The 14,030-nt window shown below is 35.9% G+C and overlaps 2 protein-coding genes across 3 annotated transcripts in view; both read right to left on the reverse strand.

Annotated features, from left to right (window-relative positions):
* inpp5b (inositol polyphosphate-5-phosphatase B) overlaps positions 1 to 6,171 on the reverse strand; it is a 31,062-nt gene extending 24,891 nt beyond the window's left edge. For both annotated transcript variants that reach the window (XM_053494230.1, XM_053494229.1), the window contains exons 1-3: positions 5,869 to 6,171; positions 1,099 to 1,178; positions 131 to 228 (exon numbers count right to left, since the gene is read on the reverse strand). In XM_053494230.1, the coding sequence (XP_053350205.1) occupies positions 131 to 228; positions 1,099 to 1,178; positions 5,869 to 5,925 (235 nt within the window). In that variant the 5' untranslated portion in view covers positions 5,926 to 6,171. The remainder of the gene's footprint in view (positions 1 to 130; positions 229 to 1,098; positions 1,179 to 5,868) is intronic.
* Positions 6,172 to 10,193: 4,022 nt separating this feature from the next.
* On the reverse strand, positions 10,194 to 14,030 carry LOC128520931 (uncharacterized). The gene is made up of 9 exons (XM_053495382.1): positions 13,972 to 14,030; positions 12,469 to 12,530; positions 12,145 to 12,315; positions 11,950 to 11,975; positions 11,761 to 11,859; positions 11,426 to 11,582; positions 11,260 to 11,339; positions 11,075 to 11,170; positions 10,194 to 10,933 (listed from the first exon to the last, which is right to left on the reverse strand). The coding sequence occupies exons 2-9, from the start codon at positions 12,500 to 12,502 to the stop codon at positions 10,673 to 10,675; spliced, it is 924 nt and encodes a 307-aa protein (XP_053351357.1). The 5' UTR covers positions 12,503 to 12,530; positions 13,972 to 14,030; the 3' UTR covers positions 10,194 to 10,672.

Here is a 14,030-nt window from a genome sequence, read left to right on the forward strand (position 1 = left end):
CTATAAGCATCGGCCCATTAATAAAAATTTCATCTGTGCAAGACCAAAACGTCAGAAATTTTAAAATATTAAAGTTTCTGAAAAATGTATTCTAAATGTTATTGAGTATATTAAATGTATTGAGACTAACCTTCAACAACAGAAAAGTCATATGAAATGGGAATGATTTCCTGAAGTGTTACATCATTGCCGGTAATTGCCATTCTTCTATGGGTGAAGATAAATAACCTGAAGGAGTAAAAAAGGATTTAAACATATAAACATAGCGAATGTACAAATATACAGTGCATCTTAAAAAAAATCATAATAAATATTATTAATATATTTGTAATCTCACTAAAATATATCTCAATGTGGATTGCTAACATGGAGAAGGATAAAAAATATTTTCATACAGGCTAATCACAGGTACTATGTTTCTGAATCTTCTACATAATATTGTTTTCTGTCAGAACAGATGATTTGGATTTATAATATGTGTGGTTTTAAAACATCTCTAAAACACAAACTTTAATGTAATATAATCATGCATTACTGTCTTTGTAACAGTTTATGCATAAGCACAACTTTTGCTTTAAAAGTTGTTTCAATGCAAGACAGGTGATCTTGATTGTAGGTGTCTATTCATGGTACAGCTATGGGTGACTCAAACATTTTTGTTTGCCAGAAAACTTAGCTGCAGAAACTCACTTATGTGCTGTTAGTTTAAAGCCATTAGGATATTTGTATTATAGAAAAGACATTATATTAGACTTACAAACTAACACAACACAAATAAGCTACTTAATATTTTTTCTATTCCTTACTTATAAAAAAACACGTAGAAGGTAAAGTAAAAAAGTTATAAAAAATAGTTATAGTAATATAGTAATAAATCACAGTCTTAGAACAAGTGTATACAGTATAGCTGAGAACAAAAAACCTGCCATCTGTGATATACATTTTTTTTAATCAGCCTGTGTTGTTATCTCATCGACACTCCGAATGCCCCTTCACATCCTTGTATAGACTTAAAAAAATGGTAGGGACATGTCCCCAGTGCAGGTTAAGTGGGTAAATGGAGGACTGTGTTATGTAGAGTGTTATGTAGAGTCTTACGCGTGCTCTCTGCTGTGTTCCACGAGCCCCAGGAGTCTGCTTTCTGTGCCATTATTCAGTAGTAAAAGACATTGAACAGCCTGGATAAAGGAGCTGGTTAAGGATATACTCAGTCTTAAAAAGAAAATTTAAATTTGCTCGAGTACAATTATAGTGGGGCAAAGAAGTATTTAGCCAGCGACCAATTGTGCAAGTTCTCCTACTTAAAAAGATGAGAGAGACCTGTAATTCTCATCATAGGTATACCGCAACTATGAGAGACAAAATAAGAAAAAAAATAAGGGGAAAAAAAAAGGATTTTTAATGAATTACTTGGTAAATTCCTCGGTAAAACAAGTCTTTGGTCACCTACAAAATTTCTGGCTCTCAAAGACCTGTAACTTCTTTAGGAGGCTCCTCTGTCCTCCACTCATTACCTGTATCAATGGTATCTGTTTGAATTCGTTATCAGTATAAAAGAAACCTGTCCACAAACAGTCACACTCCAAACTTCACTATGGCCAAGACCAAAGAGCTGTCAAAGGACACTAGAAACAAAATTGTAGACCTGCACCAGGCTGGAAAGACAGAATCTGCAATAGGTAAGCAGCTTGGTGTGAAGAAATTAACTGTGGGAGCAATTATTAGAAAATACAAAACCACTGATAATCTTCCTCGATCTGAGGCTCAACGCAAGATCTCACCCCGTGGGGTCAAAATCATCACAAAAACTGTAAGCAAAAATCCCAGAACCACACAGGGCGACCTAGTGAATGACCTGCAGAGAGCTGAGACCAAAGTAACAACGGCTACCATCAGTTACACACTGCGCCGCCAGGAACTCAAATACTGCAGTGCCAGACGTGTCCCCCTGCTTAAGCCAGTACATGTCCAGGCCCGTATGAAGTTTGCTAGAGAGCATTTGGATGATCCAGATGAGGATTGGGAGAATATCATATGGTCAGAGGAAAGCGAAATAGAAATTATTGGGATAAACTTAAGCCTACAGTACATATAGATTCTAATTAGACATAATGCTGAGTTGCATCCAAAGAACACCATACCCACTGTGAGGCATGGGGTGGAAACATCATGCTTTGGGGCTTTTCTGCAAAGGGACCAGGATGACTGATCCATGTAAAGGAAAAGAATGAATAGTGCCATGTATCGTGAGAACATACACTACCGTTCAAAAGTTTGGGGTCACTTTCTAACTCCATGATCGTTCCTGATTTTTATTTCTTTCTACATTGTAAAGGAATGCTGAAGGCATCCAAAAAATGCATTAATCTCCTTTAAACAGTTAATGGTGAGATGTATCTGCTACTTATGCTCTGTAAAGACTTCAAAACGCCTCTAATCTGAGGTGCTGTTAATTGGTCATTTTTCAGGCTGATAACTCTAAATGAACTCCTCGTCTGTGGCAGAGGTAGGTTTTGGTCTCGCCCTCCTGGGATGGCCTTCATGAGAGCCAGTTTCATTATGGTGCTTGACGGATTTTGCAAATGCACTTGACAATACTGTTCTTGCAAGAACTATTACAAAAAGGCTGACCTCTGTGTATTAAAATAACAACTAACTGTTGTTTTTGTTGTTGTTAAGCAATAACCTAATTCCATATGTTATTTTATAGTTTTGAAATCCCCAGTATTGTTGTAGAATGTAGAAAATAAATCACTAAACAAAAACAAAGAAATTTGCAACTGACCCCAAACTTTTGAACGGTAGTGTACATCATAAAAACCTCCTTCCATCAGCAAGGGCATTGAAAATAAAAACATGGCTGGGTGTTTCAGCATGACAATGATCACAAACACACCGCCCGGGCAACACTTGCTGCCCTGGCAACAAGAAGCATTTCAAGGTCCTGGAGTGGCCTAGCCAGTCTCCAGATCTCAACCCCATAGAAAATCTTTGGAGGGAGTTGAAAGTCTGTGTTGCCCAGTGACAGCCTCAAAACATCACTGCTCTAGAGGAGATCTGCATAGAGGAATAGGCAAAAATACCAGCGACAGTGTGTGAAAACCTTGTGAAGACTTATAGAAAATGTTTCACCTTTGTCATTGCTAACAACTGGTATATAACAAAGTATTGAGATGAAATTTCGTTATTAATTTTCGTATATGTCTCTCATACTTGAGGTATACCTATGATGAAAATTACAGGCCTCCTCATCTTTTTAGGTAGGAGAACTTGACACAATTGGTGACTAACTAAATCTCACTGTATAATAAGAAAAATAAAAGAATATATTCTTTTAAACCGATGTTTACAACATCAATAAAAAAAATGAATGGCTCAGTGACAAATTTACAAACACTTTAATAAACATGGTTGCATCCTATCATGCTGTAACCTCTCGCAGCCGGAGGTTTAGAGAGAGCTGATTGGCCAAGCTCTCTCAGAGAGGATGAGAGGTACTTCATGCTCCAACATAAATCACGCCTCTAGAGTTAATCAGGGGTGTCTGTGAGCTCGCGCAAGCGGAAGGAGCGGATAGCGCTGTCCTCCAAGTGTGTTACGCCGGCCCCAAAGGTGAGCAGTTCGAAAAGATGCGGTTGGCTGGCGTCACGTGGTTCAGAGGAAACACGTGATAATCTTCGGGCCTCCCGACTGAGTGGTAGTAGTAGCCTTAATGTGGGTGCGCCCTAGTGATTGGGAGGAATTGGACACGATTAAATTAGGGAGAAAAAATCTTAAAAAAAAGTAAACATGGTTGCAGTAATTAAGTGAGGCTGAACTAGTAATTATACTTCTAATAATATTTATGACTAGAGATGAGCTTAATAAAAGCTAGATACCTTGAATAAAAATTAGTGGATACTCTTCAATAAACGGGAAATTCTTCATATTATACAACAGTTCTGACAGAGTAATCTGACTGGATGAGAAGCTTTTAAGAGTGGTAATAATGGATGGCAACAGTACTGGGACATGACTAAATGAATTACTCTGCATCCCAGATGTTTGACAATTGTTAATTACGCTAACTAACTAACCCACCCTCATGCATACAACCGCAGCATTGCTGCGCTGAAAATCTGCACACCACCACTCCACCTTGAGATACTGCATAACTTAAAGTTTTTACACAATTGTTTTGGATTAATTATGTATACATGTGAGCCTATGGGGCTGATTACTAGTATTGCAAAATGAATCACATAGAAATTGAAATCACAATATGAACTCATGCATTTGTCCAACCACAAAAAAAATATTACAGATAATGTTTTTAAAGTCAGTAATTCATGTGGAGTTTTGCCTCAAGTATACTGACCACAACCATTAGATTCCGAGAGTCATGTTAAAACTGTCCAATAAAAAGTCTCATTTATCAGTACATCGTTTGATTTAAATTAGTGGTGTGTGTAGTTTTGGAGACCAGGAAAGGCCAATTTGGTGCTTTTGGAATATTAATATAAATAATTAATATAAAGCATTTGTAGGCATCATGGTCAATGTGAAAGCATGGAAAAGAAAAAAAAACTACATGTTGTGAAAGTGAGATTTCAAAAACTAATAAACACATGAGAACGGAAATATAGGTTGCCTCATGCAACTACTCCTAGTAAGCGCATTATTTGATTATAGATAGATAGATAGATAGATAGATAGATAGATAAGTACTTTATTAATCCAAAAACGGAAATTGTAACGTTACAGCAGCCAGTTCACTGATTATACAACAAGATACAAGCAAACAAGGTGTAAAAGGTTAGTTTAAAATTGAAATTTAAAATTACTATGAGGAAAATAAATGAATAATACCAAAGACTGAGAATAAGACCTATGATACACTGTTTAAAATATTGCAGTCAAGTGGGTATCTAAGAAATGCACTGATAGGATCTGAACAGATCTACAGTGTGGTTAATAAATACAGAACAACAGAATGTATATGACCCTATTTATAGTGATTGTCAGAGAATGAGGTCCCTCTCCTGACACAGAGCAGAATTTGTTGTTAAATCTAATTGCAGTTGGGAGAAAAGACTTTAGTCTAATATAAATAAGTTTGTTTGGTACATGTAATAGTTATGTATTGCAGATTTAATCAATGTGTTAAAATACTTGCAATGTAAATTTTTTATGAAATCATGCAGCCCTATTGATTACTGATGGCAGTAAAAAACACTTAAGGTATGGGTCTAAACTTAATTTAGAGCTTAGACTTAATCAAATAATTGTTGAGATGAAATTTTTGCTGAATTCTGTTTCCGTATCAAAAGAAGTCAAAGTATAAGAACGAAGATTAAATGCTTATAAGGTTCTGTATGCTTAATTTTTCTCCTTAACTTATGACTTAAACTTGCCATTAGTAATCAGCCCACAGCCTCACATGTAAACATGATCTCAGACCTAAACATGAGCGCCATCGTGAGCAGGCCTGCAGTAAAGCAACTGCTATTTGACAGAGAGCTGAGACTGGACTTCATCCCACTGCAGTTGGAGAAACACCAAGTTGTAGCAACTTCTCAAATATTGCAACACGCACATTTCCGAACCTGTGCAATGTAAATAAGCTAAAAATAAAAGCAATCGTCAATGCAATGAAGGTAGTCCTAGCGACGTGCAGCGGACACTTGTTATGTTATTAGTATCAATATGACACGAGCTGAAATCTCGGCCTGCGTGTTGCTCTTCTCAGTTGTAACATTTCTGCAGAACTATTTTTAGAAGTTGAAACCAGTTGTCTATGCACATAGAAACTACTTTAAATAAACAACATAATACTTTGTACTGTAGATTCTTATTGTAAACGCAACTTTTTAAACAAAGCTAGGATACTATAATGCAGTTTTCCCCAACATCCAGAGTCTCTTGAATCGCCACGGACTGATCCATCTCGCCCAGGCTAAGTTATTCTGGACCGTTAGCTTAACGCCACTAGCTTACAGCGGATAACAAACTTAGGAGATCACGTAAGACATGGCACTTGCAAATTCTAAATCAATGTTTACATATTCCGTCGTGGCAAAATAAGTTTGAAGCATTTTAAATGTGGTCTCACTCGACAGTTAACCATGACTGTGATTTTCCCAGCTGTTGCCCGTCTTCGCTCTCCCGCTGCTCTGCCACGCAGAGGTTTCGCAAGCTGGGGTGACGTCACACACACGTACAGCTCGCCCTGTGTACAAATCGGCAGACTAGTGCACAGCGAGTGCACTACATAGAGTGTAGAATCATTTATTTTCCATGCACCAACTGGTGCACTCGCATACGTAGTAGGACAAAGCCGCAAACTAACATGTTGCTGATTGCCTTTTTAAAAAGTAAAGCTGAAAATAAAAATATATTCGGTTTGCGTTTTGACTGTCAACATTTATACATTATTTTAGATACACTAGAATATAATTTGTCGTAACCATCTACTAACCGGTACTAGAGCAGGTGTGAAATAAAAGTATAATATCATATTCGAATCATATATCTAATTACATGTGTGATCACCAGTGTTGGCGGACGTTACATTTTAAAGTAACAAATTACATTACAAAATTTACTGTATTCAAATGTAATCAGTTACGTTACTGCGTTACTTTCTGAAAATGAAAAACTTCTTTTTGATTCCTCATGCATGTTGTTTTAATCAGGACCTTTATAATTATTCTACCATCATCACTCAGCGAAGTTTGGCCCATACTGTAATTTGTTAACTACTCATATCCCTATCTCACCTACGCGGTTTCGCCCAGTGGCCGTAAGTACGGTTCATCATGATTCACCGCGACTTTTGGCGCTGTGATTAGCCCTGTAAGACCCAAATATAGAAAAAAACGAGCAAAAAATTTTTTGACCTCTCAGATATTGTTTTAGGAGGCCTCTGATGTAGGAATTAAAGATTTTTCACATTTTTTATTTTCTAGTAAGTTTTTAGGGAAATGTTGTAATATTGCAACGTTGGGCCTAGTTGTGAGCAGAATGTCTGTATTTGTACTCACTTTGCCTGAACTGGTATACAGAACATTTAAGCATTTATTTGCAGGGTTGTTCACTTATTTAGCCCCATAGCAGTATATATCATAAGTAATAATCACACAACAATCATATTTTTTATGAATAAGCATTTATTAATAACATTTTTGGAAATAATTATTTGGTCACATTCAGTGTGGTTTGAATAAATGTGTTTATTTGCAGTGATAATCCCTAAGACAGTTCTTTTCATCTGAGAAGCACAGACGAACATTGCACTTGCTACACAGTGTGTTTGTGTATCCATTGTTGCAGTGTCTGCAGCGATGTCACAGTTAAATTGTCTGATGTCACAGTCTGCATGTCACAGTTAAATTGTTTATAAAGTGTAATGAAGTCAACAGAGATTGGAATCTGTTCCGGGACATCACATCAGAAACAGGGGTGTACCGTGTGTCTGTCTCCCAATACATACGGACTCCAGACATTTGCATTAGGCCCATCTTCAGGTACATGCCAAGCATCATCTCAATTTCCTTATTATTGGTGTTTACAGATGTTCCATTTTTTTGTGTTTCTTGTCAGAGTCTCAATCATATCTTCCGTCACAAACTTTTGGAAGTACTCCAGTGGGGTCAGAAGGGAGGTGGCATCATTGGTGATTTCTGAACCAGAAAAATCTGTATTAGGACTGATAAACTCCTTTTTCAACCAACGAAACCTGTCACGGGGCACTGTGTGTTTTTTTGGTTGGGGCGTGATGTCCACATCATCATTAGCTGGGCAGTCAATGGGTTGGTGGTTTTCTTTGTCCATTTCACCTACATCCTCATTCTCTAAATCACTTGCATCAGTGTCATCCAAGTCCATTTCAAAATCACTCTCTCCATTTTGGACTGCAGCAATCACATCCTGCACACTGAATAGATTACCTTTCTGTATTGGTGGCATTCTGAAACTGAAAAGGTTTGGAAAAATGTAATTAAATATGTGAATAACACATATAGGTCTTTTATTGTAGCAGATAAACAAAGAATAGACAGGGTGGTAGACCATGTATCAAGGGTAGAGAGCTAAGTATTATCCATCAAAGTATAACCATTTCAATGCAAATGCTGATCAAAATTCCACTACATTCAAACAATGCTGTCTAATTGGCCTATTATAGTCTACTTATCATACTAAAAGGGACACATGCATCCCCCCAGAGCACTAACAGGTTCACATTCAAGACCATGCACACCTGTCCCTAAACAATGCAACAGGCTACCACTCTGACCCAACGTTGTAGAATTACAACATAGACATAATAACCTCTAAATCAAATTTTATCAATGTTTTCTAAAATAACTAAATATGTATATGTTCTAGACATTGTAATAAACATAGAAAAAAATATTTTAGAGATTTTACTTACTTAAATCTTGACAAATCCAGGCGTGCAAAAACAGGAGATCAGCTCAATGCGAAGTTTGCAAGTAGAGTAAGTTCACGGCAAGATGACCAGACCTATAAACACTTTTTCCATCCAATAGCATCATGAGTACAAACAATAGGACCCATTAAATATGTAAATGTGGTTTTGAGGAAAAAAAAACATTTGCTGGCCTTTTTTTAGAATTGTTAAAAGTGATGTTGTAATTCTGCAACAGTGGGCTTTACAGGGTTAGGTTTCCATCTTTCCGTGCGTCGGTCCTCGCTTAGTCAAACCGCATAGGTGAGATAGGGGTATAACAGCAGGAATAACAGAGGGGGGCGGGTTATCAGGGGCGGGGCTTGTAGGATAACTTTCACACACACACACACACACACACATACAGTACAAAGACTAATAGATTGGAAATGACTGCTATCTGGCTCATGGAATACATAAAAAAACCCAAAAAAACCCCCTAAATAACAGTACTTAATTGGCCGACTCAACGCGTTAGATTACTCATTACATTAAAAAAAGTAATCCCAGTACTCTTACTTTGTAACGCGTTACACCCAACACTGGTGATTACTGACTTTAAATTGTATGCTTATGTTAAATTTTTCAATTAAAGTTGAAATTAAAATTTCACTTTTCACTTTGCACAGCTGCATAGTGGGTAGCACTGTCGAATTGCACCTCCAGGGTCGAAGGTTTGATTCTCGCCTCTGGTCTGTGTGCGTGGAGTTTGCATGTTCTCCTGGTGGTTGGTGGGTTTCCTCCAGGTGCTCTGGTCTCCTCAGACAGTCCAAAGACATCCAGAGTAGGTTGATTGCTGTTCCCAAATTGCCTGTAGTGTGTGGGTGCCCAGTAATAGATTGACCCTAAGTCTCCTGGGAGAATCTTTGGGCCCCTACGACACTGAACACAGGATAAGCGGTATAGAAGATAAATGAAAATGAAAGTGACCTGCTGTATGCAATATTTGATTAGGAGTGTACCTATCTGAAGCTGGCAAGCATAATATGACTGAAGACTGACAGCATGGGTAATATTTTTTAGACATCAAACCGTCTGTTTAAAATGCAAATGAAAAGTTTTCAGAAGTGAACTACAGTATTGGTTGATTGGGTGGTCAGTAGGAGTCAGAGGTCGTATATTGGACATGCTTTGAAATATGGAGTGAGTTTGGGAGAGTGAGATTTTAAATGTCCCTATAATTGCTGAAGGAAGAGTCAAAACCTCATAAATGCTGTGCAAACAGTTTGAAGGTGTGGAAAGTATTAAATAATTGATTTTTAATTAGTCATTCATGTACAACAATAGCTTTATCCTGCTCAGGGTTGCACGAATCTGGAGCCTAGCCCGGGAACGCCCTATAGGACAGTATAAATTTTATTTCTGCTTTATTTTTGTGCCTTGTTAAAACGAGTCTCTAAATCTAAGCTAGAGTATGTATGATAAAATGTTCTCTTGAGTAATTCTGGTGGTTTTTTAGACTAGTTTGATTCTGAATATTCAAAAATTCTTATAAAGCAAAAATCAAACTTTTATTAATGTTCACAATAAGAACCATAAAATGTAGACATGACTATACAATATTATAGTGCAATAGATTTTTCCGTTTAAATGTTTTTTTTTTTAGCTAAAAGTCCTCTGCCACATATTTATGTAGTATAATTATAAAGTGCAATTTACTTACTTCTTGTGTGGTTGTTAGTTCTTTATCTAAATGGCATCAGGGTTAAACTGTAAAACAACCTCAATGGACTTGTCTGATTATTATTATTATTATTATTATTATTATTATTATTATATGATTTGGCAGAAGAAGAAAGAAATAGTAATCCACATTACCCAAACATCACAGAATAATAGACATGGGTCAAAATGCCCCAATTGATTGGACAGTGTGCTGCACATCAAGCCATGTTGTTATATGCAAATGCAAAAGAAAACATTCTAACCTAAGACAGATAATGTATATATTAAATTTGTCAGCTATAACACAATTTCTCGCTATGCTTTTTGTACCTTAAGGCCTTAAGTTATGAAATGTACATAATTAAATTATAAATATTCTTTGATCATATATATATTTTCTCTCGTTATATAACATATCGTGCATATGCTTTCGTTTACATACAGCTTAATAAATAGCAGACAATTTCTCTCTCTCTCTCTCTCTCTCTCTCTCTCACACACACACACACACACACACACAAACACTCACACACCACACAGGCTCATTGCACTTATAGTCTAATCTGTCGATCTTCCCATTATCATTAACCAAATGAAAAATGAAGACAACAGAAGTGGCATGTAAGAGCATGGAGCCATAACGCCAGAGCCAAGAATGTAAGTTTGGCCATTCAGCTTGAGGCAGGAAGTTGTGGTATTAGCATTACAACACTCTAGGATGCAGTTGGTATTGTAGGATGTGCACACTGTCTCTTTACTGCAGTCCTCAACACAGCTTGCTGTCCAGGTCATTACAGTTACAACTGATGTCTTTTTCAGCTATGAGGAAACACACATTACAACATGCAAGGTAAATTCACCTCATTGACATTTTTGTCTGTGATTATATTTTAATTTAATTCATAGAAAGTACATAGATAAATATGTTAATGTATTTATTTATATATAATGTTTTATTACCATACAGTAGTTCTGACCAGGAGCACACATCCCAACATTAGCATTGCCTTGATAGCAGTTGTCTCCATTACAGGTAAACTTATTACACTTCTTGCCCTGTTGATGGTGAAATTACAAAAAATAAATCAGCATATAAAATAAATCTAACGAGATGATTTGTCTTCCGTAGAGCAGTTTATTCTTACATTGGTTGCCATAGTAGTGGATGCAACAGTAGAACTCTTAGCCGTGGTGATGGTGGTAGTCGGAGTCATTGTAGTAGTCACTACACAACAAAAATATCTATATATCTTTGCCCTTTAGGTAAAGCTTATTAAGATTACAAAAAAGAAAAAGCTAGAGAAGAAGTACTTATGACAGAAGAGTTGAGAAAGCTGTTTAGAGTGAAGTTGACACAATTGTCAGAGCAACAATTAATGGAGCAGTTGTTCTGAGAGGTGTTTGCACAGGCACTAAGACAGGTGCTTGTGCACCTCACCGAATATGTTGCATCGCCATCTCTTCTCAGCTAATACAAAAAAGAATAACAATTAGCTCATTCATTAGCATTGCAACACATTTGCTTTGAAAACCACACATTATCCATTGTATGGTGTAGTATGGAATTGACATAAATATATAGTAAACCTGCACTATTTAAGAAATCTTTAACAAATTTAAATAGTACATGTGGTAAGAACTTATACCTCACAGAGATTTTCAGCAGCAGAGCAAGTGGTGACATTTGTGCTCATAAATGTACTGTAGCATGCTGAGTAATTACAAGAGAGGACTCGACAGGATACCTATTGAAAACCAGACAGGAACTGAATAAGTCTCAGTAAACACTCCAGTCTGTTAATGTCTAAAGCTAACTTGCTTCTTTTATTACTCACCATTGTTGAGTTTGTGCCATTTGTGCCTACAAATAATGTACCAAATTATTAGCTAAAGTCAATTATTTTAGTTGCTTGTCAGACAACATGACCATCTGTCACTGCCTTTTGTTTATTGGTTATATTTGCAAGCATTAATATTTAAACTTCTTAATAATCAGATAATTTGAACATTTTATTATAGTGACTACTTACCTGTAGTGGTGTTGTAAGCTGGGGGAGCCACTGTAGTATTTAAAGTCATATTATTCATTACAGTCATATTGGAAGTAATATTCATTGGATAATCTGTGGAATTTGTGGAAGTTTCCACTGCACTTCCATACAAAATCAAACTTGCTTGCAATAAAACAAAAAGAAGGAAAGCTGCCAGGAAGAAAAAAAAAAGAAAGTGTCAATCTGCATTGACTACTATTTAATATATTAGCACAGACCATTTGATTATTTTATAAATGTTTTACATATATTTACATTTCTGATGAGAACTAATTATATAGAATGCTGGCTGTTTATGTTTACCAGTAGTGCAAGGTATTAGTACAGAGCCCTTCATTTCTTTTTTTGTTGTGATCTTTTTTCACCTGTAAACATACAATGACATGTTAGTTTGTTCATTGTCATGTTGCTACAATCAATTTGCACATTTATTTTTTTAACAATTTATATTGTTGTGTTAAAAATGCCCAACAATCAGTTAATTAAAGTTATCCAGCTGCGCAAGTAAATAAAAAAACTGTTATGCAATTCTTCATAATTCTTCTTCTTTCATGTTGGTTAACCTTTCTCCTAGCTGTAGATATTATAAAAATCTATTGATTATTATTATTATTTTTATTATTATTAGTTTTGTTCTAGGAAACATTAAGTATATTGAGCTACTTGATTTCACTCCTTAATCTAAAATGATCCATTTTTAATTATTAATAAGAATGCTTTTTATTATTAATAATAGTTTATAATTTATAATTATTTAAATAGATACTGACAAATAATACTTGACAGATAACAAGTCACTCATAGGTTCATATACAAAAAGGTAGTGTAATGTCCTACTCTAAGTTACAAAAACGCTCACTTTCAGGGGGACCTGTTGCTCACACACAATTAACAACTTGTTTTTCTTAGAAACTCCCATGGGTATAAAAGCAGAGCACAGCGTGTTACTCATCCCCAGAGTAAACAGCACAACCTCTCTTAGGAAAAAGGCTGTGGAAACCACTTTTTATGTTAACAGGTCCTCTAAAATTGAACACTTTCTTTGATTTTATTTACACTTATTTAACAATTTATAGGGATGTAGAGGGAAAATTCTCTTCACTTATGAGAAGAAAACAGGATGAATGTAATTAATTGATTTATTACTTAATTGTGGTGATATATGGTAGAGAAAGAAAGAACATCACGTAATGGAAGTTATCCTGGACTACCACAGTAACTAGGTAGGAAAAAATGCAAAACTTTCGTATTTAATCTCTGTTGAGTTAGTAGTAGGCAATTAAATTTGCCTAACATGTAAATATGCAAGAGAAGTGAAGGTAGTTAGACTGTGTAAATACATCATAAATTGCATTATTTAACTACAATATATGATAAATATTTATTATTGATTAGCATATGAAATGTAAACAGGATTGCCGTTTACATCTTAAAAGAAATGTTTTCTTCTTTTCTCTATCATATATCTCTCCAATTGCACAGCATTACTTATAATAAAATAAGTAGTTGGTGGATATACCTCCATGCATTATAAGCATTTTGTTCAAAAATGTTTTAGAAAAGTTATAAATAATTATATAAATATATATGATTTGGTTTCGAGTTTCTTTTAGTCTACTGCACATGTGAAATGTAAAAGGTTGTTATTCCAGTGCCTGCTCTAGCACCTGTCTGCAACCATAGCAACATGGTACATTTGGCACTTTGGCCTTCTTTCAGGGAAATCCCTGGCAATCTAAAGACCTGCAACACTGCGCAAAGATGTAACACTTATAAAGACAATTTGTATGGTAAAATTGCACTTACTTTTGTTGAGAATGATAGTGATGTCTTGCCTGGAGGTGGCAGCTGTGGTTGAAGTCAAG

Source organism: Clarias gariepinus, chromosome 4 (assembly GCF_024256425.1).
Source record: "Clarias gariepinus isolate MV-2021 ecotype Netherlands chromosome 4, CGAR_prim_01v2, whole genome shotgun sequence".
NCBI classification, from domain to species: domain Eukaryota; kingdom Metazoa; phylum Chordata; class Actinopteri; order Siluriformes; family Clariidae; genus Clarias; species Clarias gariepinus.

Coding starts and splice junctions, on each gene's coding strand:
- LOC128520931 (XM_053495382.1), bottom strand. CDS start 12,502: ATGAAGGGCTCTGTACTAATACCTTGCACTACTG. Junction 11,860..11,949: donor ATGGCACAAACTCAACAATG/GTGAGTAATAAA, acceptor GGTTTTCAATAG/GTATCCTGTCGAGTCCTCTC. Junction 11,340..11,425: donor TCTCAACTCTTCTGTCATAA/GTACTTCTTCTC, acceptor TTTGTTGTGTAG/TGACTACTACAATGACTCCG.